Here is a 13,648-nt window from a genome sequence, read left to right on the forward strand (position 1 = left end):
AGTGCCACTTCCAGTCTTCTTGTGGTTAATTGGAGATAAAAGTCTCAGACTGACCCACCCAAGCTGACTTTAAACTATGACACTCAACTCTCAGCCTCCTGAGTAGCTGGGATTATAGGTATGAGCCACCAGTGCCCAACTCTGAGCTTATTTTATTTCTTAGAGGTAAATTGAGATTAGTCCACCTAGAGATCTTGTCAAAAAGTGTGTAGAATCTATCACCTCCTCAACTACCAAGGACTAAATAGCATAAAATGACTCTTTCAGCTTTTCACCTCCCCTGAGAATAGGCATTGTCTTAAATTCTGATCACAAAATATGCTAAACATCTCTTTAGTTTATCATAGTGCTGAAAACTGACAGTATTTTAGGACATTTCCAATGTATGCTAACATCTCTAAAAATTGAAAGAAATTTTCTTGCTTCTAAAATTTTGACTTTGACAAGTTAAAAATATTGAATAAATGTCTGAGAATGCATTTGAATTAGCGCTTGTCATCTAAAATGTCAGAATGCTTGCTTATTGGAGAACATAATACTCTTGAAGTCTTTTTTTTTTTTTTTTCTCCAATCCTGGGGCTTGAATTTAGGGCCTGGACACTATCCTTGGGCTTTTCTCAAGGCTAACACTCTACCACTGAGTCACAGCACCACTTCTGGCTTTTCCTATGTATGTGGTACACAGGAATTAAACGCAGGGCTTCATTCCTGGTAGGCAAGCACTCTACCACTAGGCCAGACTCCCAGCCCTATTCGGGAAGTCTTATGCTAATGAGAAACAGGCAGTCATGTGATGGCCTGAGTATGCATATAAGTGCACAGACAGATAAGCTCATCAGAGGAGTTCCCAGCCCTTGCTGTCAGTTCTCCAGGAGGTAAGGACCAAATCTGTGTAGGAAGTGGTGCTATATAGGCTCCAGGTAAAGCCAAACTACTTGCTGAGTGAAGATGACTGGGAATGGGTCTTGTTTGAAATTGTTTTTTACTGTTGCTTTTGCCTTTTATTTATTCATAAAGCCAGGATATTTGACTGGAAGCATTGCTAGTATAGAATATAGCTGTTGTTAATCCTGTCTACAAATGTCTAAAAGTACTGCACTAATGTTTATATGTGACTTCCAGAATGCACATACCTCTTCTTTTCTCAGTCACACCAGTATTGATCAGACATAGCTTCAGTGTCAAATAAGTTAAACCATCACTAGCCTGTGTGTGTTTATAAATGGTTCTTACAGGTCCAGGAGCTCTCAGTCTTATGCTTTTTGTCTACCTACATGTTACTCTCTGTTTTACTATTTAAGTTTTGTTTTTGTTTTTGTTTTTCATTGTATGAGAAAATTGAAGTCTAGACAAGTAAAATCTAATCTTTGAAAGGGGGTAGAATGTAGACTGTGATTGAGGTGGCTATCCTTATATATTTTCTTTATACGTACTTATATAGTATTTGTGTTTATATATATATTTTTTTGGGGGGGAGTGCTGGATCTTTAACTCAGGGCTTGGATATTGTCCCTATGCTTTTGTGCTACAGGAAAGCACTCTACTTTGAGTCATAGCTCCATTTCCAGCTTTTTTTTCTTTTTGCCCATCCTTGGGCTTAGACTCAGGGCCTGGATATTGTCCTTTAGCTCTTTTGCCCAAGGCTAGCACTCTGTCACTAGAGACCCAACTCAACTCCACTTCCAGCTTTTTGGTGGCTAATTGGAAATAAGTTTCACAGGTGTTCCTGCCCAGGCTGGCTTTGAACTACAATTCTCAAATCTCAGCCTCCTGAGTAGCTAGAATTACAAGTGTGAGCCATCTGTACCTGTCAGTACTCACTTTTTGAGTTCCAAACAGGGTCTCACTGTGTAGCCCAGATTGGCTTGAAACTGATGATCCTCTAAGTTCAACCTCTTGAGTGCTGTTATTGCAGCTTTGGAGCTCACTTTTTTTAAATTTTATTTTATTTTTTATTATCGAGGTAATGTATAGAGGGGTTACCTTTACATTCACCAGGTGCATTACTTCTCAGACATTGATACCCCTTCTTATGTTTTTGTCCCTCCCCCCTCACTTTTTTTAGTTGTTATTTTACAGTCGATGTATGGAGGAGTTACAGTTGTGTAAGTCAGGTAAAGAGTACATCTTTTGGGGCAATGTCACCCTGGGGCTCACTTTTTAAGTAAAAATTTATGTTGAACTCAAGATTTTTGAAACAATACACCAAAGGTATTAGTTGCATTCTAAACACATCTGTCATTTGGGATATAAATGAAAAGTAGATGTGTTAAGATTCTTTGTGTCCTTCTTACAAGTCTTAAATTGACTACTTCTGTCACCCTGAGATTACCCCTCCCCTGCCCCTGAGACAAAACACCATTTTGAGCCCAAGTGTTTTCATTTCTCTTTGAGATTGAACTTGACCATCTTATAGCTACTGAAGTAAAAATTAGTTTTCCTCTCCAAAAACATATTCACCCCAGGCTCTGGAAAAATCCCATCACTGCACTAATCCCTTCCCCATCACTTCTCTATTCTTCTTGAAGAAAGGAGAAAACCATCAAAGGTTGTCCTTGTAAGAGATTTATCTGCTAAGATGCCAGGCTACTCCATTTCTGAAATTTAGCTGTTAAGTGGATTATAAAAATGACTTGAGCTGGGCGTGGTGGTTCACACCTGTAATCCTAGCTACTCAGGAGGCTGAGATCTGAGGATTGCAGTTCAAAGCCAGCCCAGGCACTAAAGTCACTAAAGTCCATGAGACTCTTATCTCTAGTTAACCACTAGAAAACCGGAAGTGGCACTGTGGCTCAAGGGGTGGGGTGGTAGCCTTGAGCTGAAGAGCTCAGGGACAGCACCCAGGTCCAGAGATCAAGCCCCATGACCAAAAAAAAAAAAAAGACTTGAGGGGTGCCTAGAGTTTGGCCTAGTGTTTAGAGTGCTTGCCTAGCATGCATGAAGCTTTGAGTTTGATTCTTTGGCACCACATACACAGAAAAGGGCAAAAGTGGCACCATGGCTCAAGTGGTTGAACTGTAGCCTTGAGAAAGCCCAAGGACAATGTTTAAGCCCTGAGTTCAAGCCCCAGAATTGGCTCAAAAAAAATGATTTGAGGGTCTTTCAAGCATTTTATTTTACGTTGTTGTTTGTGCTGCTTTAAGACAGCCCATGTCTTTGATTTGAGTACTATCTTCACAGGATTGTACTTTATGGAGGTTACCTATGTGCTGTATAAGATCCAAGGGTTCTTTTTTGTTGTTTTTGGTTGTGGGGTTTGAGCTCAGGGCCTGGGCACTATCCTTGATGTCTTTCGCTCAAGGCTAACACTCTACCACTTTGAGTCACATCTCCACTTTTGGTTTTTGAGTGGCTAATTGGAAATAAGAGTCTTATGGGAACTTTTCTGCCTGGGCTGACCTTGAACTGAGCTCCTCAGATCTCAGGCTCCTGGGTAACTAGGATTATACATGTGAGCCACCAGAGCCTAGCTTGACCCAGAAGTTCTTGATTTGTTTTATCTGAATATCATCAGGTTGAGCAATGTTTTAGCTGACCCAGTAATAATTCTTACCCAACATCTCACCATACTTAATTTGATAGATACCTCTCAAATGTGAATGAAAGTAGTTATTTGTAATTAAAAACTATTTGAAGTCAGTATACTGGCCAACTCACAGCCCAATCCACCCTATTGTCAAATCCTCCATCCATGTGTTCTCCTGGATACAAATATGGCTTCACAAAAACAACACTGTTAGCTTTTCTCTAAAAGGACAAAGGCAAGATGAAGTAGGTAAGCGACAATAGCCTGTGAGTAAAAGTTTCCACTACAGCTGGAGTTAGAGCTCAGTGGCAGAGCATGTGTTTAGTATGGACAAGCCTGGAATTTAATCCTCAGCAGCAGCAATAGTTTCATTCAGGTTTTTAAATTGGTGGTTTTTTTTTTTTGTTGTTGTTGTTTTGCCAGTCCTGGGGCTTGTACTCAGGGCCTGACCACTATCCTTAGGCTTTCTCAAGGCTAGAGCTCTACCACTTGAGCCATAGCACCATTTCTGGCTTTTTTTCCCCTATGTATGTGGGACCAAGGAATCCCACCCAGGCCTTTGTGCATGCTAAGCAAGCATTCCTCCACTAGGCCAACCAAACTCCTGTCCCCTCCTTCAAGTTTTTTTTTGATGTAAGGTGTTGGTTTTAGTCCTGGCTGGCCTTGATCTTGCTATATAGCCCCGGCTCACCTCAAACTTGAGAGACTTCTGCCTCAGCCTCTCAAGTGTTAAGATTATAGGTCCAAGAATCCATGCTTGGTCAAATATATTTTATTAGTTGATTAACTAAATTGATTTACTTGATGTTATTTCTTGTTCTTTAAAAAACAAAACAGAACTTACTGGGTGCTGGTGGCTCTTGCCTGTAATCTTAGCTACTCAGGAGTCTGAGATCTGACAACTCAAGTAAGAAAGAAGTTAGTGAGATTTTTTTTTTTTTTTTTTTTTTTTTTTTTGCCAGTCCTGGGCTTGAGCTCAGGGCCTGAGCACTGTCCTTGGACTTTCTCAAGGATAGAGCTCTACCGCTTGAGCCTCAGCACCATATCTGGCTTTTTTCTATGTTTGTGGTACGGAGGAATTGAACCCGGGTCTTCGTGCATGCTAGGCAAGCACTTTAACCACTAGGCCAAACTCCCAGCCGTTAATGAGATTCTTATCTCCAGTTATCACCAGAAAAACTGGAAGTGGCTCTGTGGCTCAAAATGGTAAAATGTTACCCTTAAGCTGAAGAACTCAGGGACAGTGCCCAACCTCAGAATTGAATCCCTGTGACCATTGGCTTATGCCTATAATTCTAACTACTCAGTAGGCTAAGACACAGAAGATTGAGGTTTAAAGCTAGCCAGGTAGAAAGATCCTTGAAACTCTATCTCCAAAAATAGCCAGCAAAGAGCTGGGCCGGAATTGTGGAATTGTGGCTCAAGTAGTAGAGTGCTACCTGAGCAAGTGTACGGGCTTAATTGTTTATTTTTCTTGATTTTTGCCAGTCTTGGAGCTAGAACTCTGGGATGGGCATTGTCCTTGGGCTTTCTCAAGGCTAGCACTCTACAACTTGAACCATAGCACCACTTCTGAGTTTTTCTATGTATGTGGTACTGAGGAATTGAACCTGGGTCTCTGTGCATGCTAGGCAAGCACTGAACCACTGGGCTAAACTCCCAGCCCAAGTGTAAGGCTTTGAATCCAAACCTCTGTACTGAGTACTGGGCAGGTGCTGGGGGTTGGGCATGACGGTGGGGAGAGTGAAGAATCGTCACAGAGTAACAATTAATCTTTTTATTTTCAGTTTCCAAAGTAGAATTTACAGCAAAATGAATAATCCAGCTATCAAGAGAATAGGAAACAACATTGTCAAATCTCCTGAAGATAAGCGAGAGTACCGAGGACTAGAACTGGCCAATGGCATCAAAGTACTTCTCATCAGCGATCCTACCACAGACAAGTCATCAGCTGCACTTGATGTACACATAGGTACCATTTAAAATTGTCGGTTTAAATTTGTTCAGTTTTATCCATCTGATGCTAACATTTATCAGGATCCTCCATTATGAGTAAATGTACACTGTTTTGCTGTGCTTTTTTGGCTTTAATACCTTTATGCTGGAACCTTTATAGAACTAGTAAACTACCGTTGTCTAAGTGGAAATAGTCTTTTATTTATTAAGAGCGTCTTGTGAGGTTCTCACTCGAGGTGACCTAGCAGCAGGGTCATCCTTAAGTAAATCGTAGTAATTACTTAAATCTGAGGCATAGTCAGAGAATGTTCGGAAAAATGGTTCCCTATCCCTGCCTGCTCCATCTATTTATTTGTTCATTTCATTCACTTGGTTATTGTGACATTTTTGTAAATTCTTGTGTGCACATTTCTTTTATGCTACTTCTTTTTCTTCTTTTTTTTTTTTTTTGTCCATCCTGGGGCTTGTATTCAGGGCCTGAGCACTGTCCTTGGGCTTTCACAAGGCTAGTGCCCTGTCACTTGAGCCACAGCACCACTTCCGGCTTTTTCTATGTATGTGGTATCAAAGAATTGAACCCGGGTCTTTGTGCATGCTAGGCAATCACTCTACCAGTAGGCCAAACTCCTGGCCCCTTTTATACTACTTCTTATGTGTGTATACATACATTTTTTATTTTATTTATTTATTTATTTATTTTTGTGGATCATGGGGCTTGAACCCACCCAGCCTGGGTGCCGTCCCTGAGCTCCTCAGCTCAAGGCTACTACCCTACCCTTGAGCCAAGCCCCTTTTCTAGAGGTTAATTGGAGATAAGAATCTTGGGTCCTTTTGTGCCTGAGCTGGCTTTGAACCTTGATCCTAAGATCTCAGCCTCCTGAGTAGCTAGGATTACAGTCATGAGCCACCATGCCTGGCAGATACATTTTCTTAAAATAAGTTTTTACTAGTCAGGAGTTTGGCCTACTGTTAGAGTGCTTGCCTAGCATGCACGAAGACCCTGGTTCGATTCCTCAGTACCACATACATAGAAAAAAGCCAGAAGTGGTGCTGAGGCTCAAATGGTAGAGCACTAGCCTTGAGGAAAAAAAAAAGAACCCAAGGACAGTGCTCAGGCCCTGAGTCCAAGCCCAAAACTGGCACAAAAAAAAATTAAAAATAATAAAAGTTTTTACTTATTAGGCTTGAGGAAATAAAGATGATATTGAACAAACAACTAGCTTCTATGTGTTTTAGAATATAGATCTCATGTACTAACCGGACCCTCTTAAGACAGGTATATGTAGAAGTGACTAAGACAAGATAGGTAAAACATTGCACCTACAGCTCTACAGGGGACTCTTATCTCCAGTTAACCACCAGAAAACTGGAAGTGGTACTGTGCCTCAAAGTGGCAAAACACTAGCCTTGAGCTGAAGAGCTCAGGGGCAGCGCCCAGGCCCAGAGTTTAAGTCCCATGATTGATTTAAAAAAAAAATTCAAACCATTTGTAATTCATCTTTAGTCATTAATTTTTGACAAAAAAAAAAAAGATGATGTGTTGTTTTTTTTTTTTCTTTCAGGTTCATTGTCAGATCCTTCAAATATTCCTGGCTTAAGTCATTTTTGTGAGCATATGCTGTTTTTAGGAACAAAGAAATATCCTAAAGAAAATGAATACAGCCAGTTTCTCAGTGAGCATGCAGGAAGTTCCAATGCCTTTACAAGTGGAGAGCATACCAATTATTATTTTGATGTTTCCCATGAACACCTAGAGGGTGCCCTAGACAGGTAATGCCATGTACCCTATGAATTATCCAACCTGTGTACTTAACTGTGTTAACAAAACAGTAATAATTACTTTTTACAAATATTGTATCATAACTTTACAGTTTAAAGAAACTTTAACCAGTCTCCCTCCCCTCCCCACCCTATGTTTCCTGAAAAGAAAAAGAATAATGAGTGATATCCTATCTTTACACTCTGATAAAAAAAGAAGGTAATGATATGCTTTAACCCAGCCTCCAGGCCTACAAAATATTATATTAACTTGTAAAATTGTCCAGCCCTTCCTATTCTAACTGGTGTTGCAAATAAAGCATATGGTGAAGAACCGGTGACTGTTGCAGATCTCTTCTCACACTTACTTCAGTTCTAGAGCAGGAGCCCTTAATTATTCTGTTCTCCTTGAGTTCCTCGATTCTCAGGGATCCTTAGTAGATACAGACCATGTTCACTTGCTCTTTCAGTCTTGGAGCAAGCTCTCTTAGGGCATTTAATTTCTTAGTCCATTTTCTTTTATTCAGTCAGCAAGTTCTACTTTTTTTTTTTGTTATGTCAGTGATTTAGTTTATTGTTCAAAATGTAGTTTTTCCTGAGAGTACTATATAGCTCTTTCATAGGTTTTTAATGAACTCTGACTTTGTAGTTTTAGTTATTGTCAACTTTATTTGCTTATTCCTGTTTATCTGTTGTTATATTTTTGAGAAATGAATAGTTTGCATTTGTTCCTTTGCAGAAAAACATTAACAGGGAAAAAAGTATGGGCTTAGGGCATATGAATGAGTCAGAGTAGTATGCTTTTTACTTACTTTTTTTTTATGTTCCAGTCTTTTTTTTTTTTTTCTTCCATATCCTGGGGCATGAACTCAGGACATGGGTGCTTTCCCTGACCATTTTTGCTTAAGGCTAGCACTCTATCACTTGAACCACAGCTCTGCTTGCAGCTGTTTTGGTCACTAATTGGAGATAAGAAGGTCATAGATTCTCTTGCTTGGACTTGCTTTGAACCAGAGCTCAGCCTCTTGAGTAGCTAGGATAACAGGCCTTAGCCACTTGTCTCCAACAAGAGTAGCTTTAAAAAAAAAAAAATTGCTTATTAGGTACTGTGTATTGAGGTAAGTACATAAAAGAAATTATATGCCTGTAACTGTGTATAGACTCCGGATGGATAGCGTTTTCTTTTGGAATTGGTATATGTAAAGTACTTAACATATTCATTTATACACTTAAAATAAATATTAAATAATGACCACAGCCTCTTCAACAGCAGGACTGAGGTGTATATCTGAAATGTTAGTTCCACTAAATGGTGGTTTTGTTTAAAAATCTCAATCCTCAGCTTCATCTGAATTCTGAGTATCCTTATAAAATACCATCTTAGGGGCTGGGAGTTTGGCCTAGTGGTAGAGTGCTTGCCTAGCATGCACGAAGACCCAGGTTCGATTCCTTGGTACCACATACTTAGAGAAAGCCAGAAGTGGTGCTGAGGCTCAAGTGGTAGAGCTCTAGCCTTGAGAAAGATCCAAGGACAGTGCTCCGGGCCTGAGCTTAAGCCCAAGACTGGCAAAAATAAATAAATAAATAAAAAATAAATAAAATACCATCTTACTCCTTTAAGTCTTTAATGCAAGCTACTTAGAAAATGGAGTGGGTCGGGAGTTTGGCCTAGTGGTAGAGTGCTTGCTTTCATAGCATGCATGTAGACCGGGTTTAATTCCTCAGTACCACATAGAAAAAGCAGGAAGTGGTACTGTGGCTCAAGTTGTAGAGCCCTAGCCTTGAGAAAGTCCAGTGACAGTGCTCAGGCCTTGAGTTCAAGCCTCTGGACTAGCAAAAGAAAGAAAGAAATGGAGACAGGAGGATCCAGAGTTCAAGGACAGCCCAGACAAAGTTAGGGAGACTTTACCTCAAAACCAAATAAAAACAACTAGTGTGGCTTTCAAGTCCCTGAGTTCAGTTCCCAGTAATGAAGTAGGGGGAGATTACTACATGGTATCATGATTAACAGTTATTACCGGAGAGAGACAATTCAAATTATTGAATGACTTTAATGAAACTTTGGTACTGTTATTAAAGAATAACCATGAGAAAGAGATATGTGTTACTCATATTGGAGTTACATACCATGTTATTTGTTGAATGACTGCTTATTAAAAATTCATAGGTTGTTCACTTACTGTTTCATAAAGCTTGTAATCATGGTTTAGTCAATGTACTATGTCATACCTTAGATGTTTTACCTCATTATTACTTTCTAATAATTGAAGTCTGTTTTTCCCCACAAGAAAAATAACCTGTTATGACTTTTGAAAGTAGATGTCTTAATTTGTTTTTCCTGAGGCACTACAGTCTTAGTGAAATTGCACCTAAAACTGTAAACTTGAGATTTATTTAAGAACTGTCACTTGTACTCCCTCTCCCCATCCCACTCCCCCCCCACTTTCTTTTATTTAGGGAGTTAGATACATAGAACAAGCCTTTTCTTAGACATATCAAGTTGCAAACAGACTTCTGCTGATTCCATAAGCCTCCTTGACTTTGATATTAATTTGTGTCTCTCCACTAACAATTTAGCATATCTGGAATTGATCAGTTCCTCCAAGTTTATGTACATTCAGTGTTATTCTTTACTTTTAGAGTACTTAACATTTATGTGTTTTTTCTTAGTAGCAATGATAATAGTTTGTTCACTTGTTTATTTGTTTGCTGATCCTGAGGTTTGAACTCAGGCCTGGGCTCTGTGCCTGAGCCTCTCTATGCTCAAGGTTAGAAGAGCTCTACTACTTGAGCCACAGCACAACTTATGGCTTTTTTCTGTTTATGTGATAACTGAGGAATGGAACCCAGGGCTTCACGCATGCTAAGCAAGCATTCTACAACTAAGCCATATTCCCAGCCAAGCAATGATAGATTTTTTTTGTTGTTGTTACATAGAACTTATATTTCCTACCTCATAAGCTTCAGAAGTATTTTAAAAGCCAGCCTCTTATTAAATGACAGTATTCAAGTTGTTAATTATGTTTTGCACCTTTAGGTTTGCACAGTTTTTCCTGTGCCCCTTGTTTGATGCAAGTTGTAAAGACAGAGAGGTAAATGCTGTTGACTCAGAGCATGAGAAGAATGTGATGAATGATGCCTGGAGACTCTTTCAGCTGGAAAAAGCTACAGGAAATCCCAAACACCCCTTCAGCAAATTTGGGACAGGTTTGCCAACAACAGCTTTCATGCATTAGTTTTCCCTGACCTCCTTTAAACCCTTGGCCTCTTTACACAATATAGTATTTACAATTCAAGATGAAGATTTCCTAGTTTCTTATTCCTGCTTGACTCTCCTTGAAGTATGGGTCTAAATGTTTAAGGAACAGAGTGCTTACAGTTGCAAATAGGTATTAACAGTACATCGAAGGGAGAGGATTTCAAAATTCTAAAGTCTGCTCTACAAATGACAGTGCTTTATTTGTTTCATTTTTTCAGTGCTAGAGATCTTTTTTTTTTTTTTTTGCTGCTGTTGTTAATTTTTTGGTTAGTATTGGGATTTGAATTACAGACTTTGTGTTCTGCTACTTGAGCCATGTTTCTAGCTCTCATATTTTTGTTTTTGAGACAAAAGTTTCCCTATGTAGCCCAAGTTGGCCTCAAACTTGAAATCCTCCTACCTCAGCTTCTAGAATGATGAAATTACACTCAAGCATGGGCCACCACATCTACCTAGAAAGTACTTTTTTATTACTTTTTTTTTTTTTGCCCCTAAGTGGTACTGGGACTTGAAAGCCTTGAGCTTTCTAGGCTGTGCCATGCCGAGCCTTGGAAGTGCTCATTTTCAAAGGCTCATTTCAAGGCTTGTGGAGTCCTCCTGTGCCCCTCCCATCCACTTCTACTTCTGCAGATATATAGCATCTGCTGTGGTAGCAGCTATGTGGGAGATAGAATGCTACAAAATACAAGAGGGTTCTGCTTACAAAGTTTCTGTTTCCTCCTAGGAGATAGGAGGTAGGAATAAAAATGGGTAGAATAAAACAAATATAGAGTGTCTGATTTTATGATTATATCCTTTTTTTGAATACTTTTCATTGTTTAAATATTTAAGCAGTACAAAAGTAAAGTTTGTTTGTTTTTTTTGCCAGTCCTGGGCTTGAGCTCAGGGCCTGAGCACTGTTCTTGGACTTTCTCAAGGCTAGAGCTCTACACTTGAGAGTCAGCACCACTTCCGGCTTTTTTTCTATATGTGGTACCAAGGAATCGAACCCGGGTCTTCATGCATGCTAGGCAAGCACTTTAACCACTAGGCCAAACTCCTGGCCCCCAAAAGTAAAGTTTAAAAAAAAAAAAAAGCAAAAGCAGGTGCTGGTGGCTCACGCCTGTAATCCTAGCTACTTAGGAGGCTGAAATCTGAGGATCATGGTTCAAAAGCAGGTGGGGAAGCCCATGAGACCCTTATCTCCAATAAACTACCAAAAAGCCAGAAGTGGTGCTGTGGCTTAACGGGTAGAGTGGTAGCCTTGAGCCAAAGAGCTCAGGGACAGCACCTAGGTCCAGAGTTTAAGCCCCACGACAGACAAAATAAAAATTAAGACTAAAAATATAACTTTTTTTCTTGTCCTGTGGCTTGAACTGAAAGACAGCTTTCTTTAAGCTTGTATACCATTCTTAGATATCAAACATCAGCCAGGGATTTTTTTTTTTTTTTTTTTGTGGGTCATGGGGCTTGAACTGTGGGCCTGGGCACTGTCTTCAGCTCAAGGTTACTATCCTACCCCTTGAGCCACAGTGCCACTTCCAGTTTTCTAGTGGTTAATTGGAGATAAGAGTCTCATGGACTTTAGTGCACAGGCTGGCTTCGAACCGTGATCCTCATATCTCAGCCTCCTGAGTAGCTAGGATTACAGGCGTGAGCCAGTGTGTCCAGCTAGTCAGGGAAATTTTTTTTTTAATGTTGCAATTTTTCTTTTTTTTTTCCATATATTTTTATTGTAATTAATAGAAGGGTTGCATTATATTCACCAGATAGTAGGTGCATTACTTCACAAACATTGTAAAGTGCCCATTTCCTTCCTCCCATCCCTGCCCCTCATCTTGTTTTCTCCCCTTCCCTATCCTTTTTCAAATAAATAAATAAGCATATATACAATATATCAGATAACAAGGTAAAATACTGTAACAATATGAGATAACCAAGAGGCAGCAAAAGAGATGAGAGATAACAGTACATTAAGGACAACAATCACTCATTTAGTGTCATTCTATATGGACTTATGTATCTAGGTTTTGTTTTATTGTAAATCTCTGCTATGAGAGCCCAAGGTTTCTACTGCTTATGACAAATGAGGAAAACCTATATTCCTTTGAGTCTTAGCCAGGGAAATTTGATAGCCTAGCAAAATTAGAGGAAGTTTGTTAAAAAAAAAAAAAAAAGAAAGAGAAAAGAATTAGAAGTACTGTGTTCTTTGGACCACAGGACAGTATCAGCATTGATGTACAAGCACTTGATTTACAGACTTAACATACAGATGAAAACTACATCTATAAATTGTGTGTGTAATGCTGAATTGTTTAAATAGTGGGTTTCATGAAGACCATGGGCATATATATGCATGTTATGTCAGAAAGAGAATGTAATTTCAAAATTATTACATCAATCAAACGTCTAAAACTCCTTTCTAGTAGTCCTGTTTGTATGTGTGATGCTCAGGATTGAACTCAGATTCTTGTGGTATGCCTGTCAATGCTTTCCCTGCCTGAAAAGTAATTCCTTTTGATAGGTTAGATAACTCCTACCACAATGTGCCTATTGCACAGAGAATGTTGGAAATTCTCTGGAGAAATTGATTTCTTCTCTCTTTCTCTGTCTCTCCCTTTTGAACACAGGTCCTCACACATGCCAGACAAGTGTTTTATAACTTAAATTATGCACTATGCCCCTGGCACTTTGTTTTTGTTGTTGTTCTAATTCTGGAGCCCTGGACACTGTCCCTGAGCCTTTTTTATCAAGGCTACTGTTCTACTACTTGCCACACTAGCTTTTTGGTGATTAATTGTGTAGAAGAGCCTCACAGACTTTGCTACCTAGGTAGCTTTTACCCACAATCCTCAGATCTTGGCCTTCTGAGTAGCTAGAATTATAGGTGTGAGCCATCAGGCCCTTTTTATATTTTTATTTATTTATTATTTGCCAGTCCTAGGGCTCAAACTCATGACTTGGGCCTGAGTCTCTTTTTTTTTAATTTTTTTTTTTTTTTTGCCAGTCTTGATGCTTGAACTCAGGGCCTGAGCACTGTCCTTGGACTTTCTCAAGGCTAGAGCTCTACCACTTGAGCCACAGCACCACTTCTGGCTTCTTTCTATGTATGTGGTACCGAGGAATCGAACCTAGGTCTTCATGCATGCTAGGCAAGCACTCTACCACTA

The 13,648-nt window shown here is 39.6% G+C and overlaps 1 protein-coding gene across 4 annotated transcripts in view; it reads left to right on the top strand.

The window, feature by feature from the left end:
- The window catches only part of Ide (insulin degrading enzyme), a 76,398-nt gene that overhangs the window by 13,032 nt on the left and 49,718 nt on the right, over nucleotides 1-13,648 (top strand). For all 4 annotated transcript variants that reach the window (XR_016537818.1, XM_090346247.1, XM_090346248.1 and 1 more), the window contains exons 2-4: nucleotides 5,314-5,498; nucleotides 7,045-7,252; nucleotides 10,278-10,447. Coding sequence is in view for 3 of the 4 variants with exons in the window: in XM_090346247.1 (XP_090202373.1) it covers nucleotides 5,314-5,498; nucleotides 7,045-7,252; nucleotides 10,278-10,447 (563 nt within the window). In the remaining variant the exon portion in view is untranslated. The remainder of the gene's footprint in view (nucleotides 1-5,313; nucleotides 5,499-7,044; nucleotides 7,253-10,277; nucleotides 10,448-13,648) is intronic.

This window comes from Megascapheus bottae, chromosome 15 (assembly GCF_031878675.1).
Source record: "Megascapheus bottae isolate mThoBot1 chromosome 15, mThoBot2.hap1, whole genome shotgun sequence".
NCBI classification, from domain to species: Eukaryota; Metazoa; Chordata; class Mammalia; order Rodentia; family Geomyidae; genus Megascapheus; species Megascapheus bottae.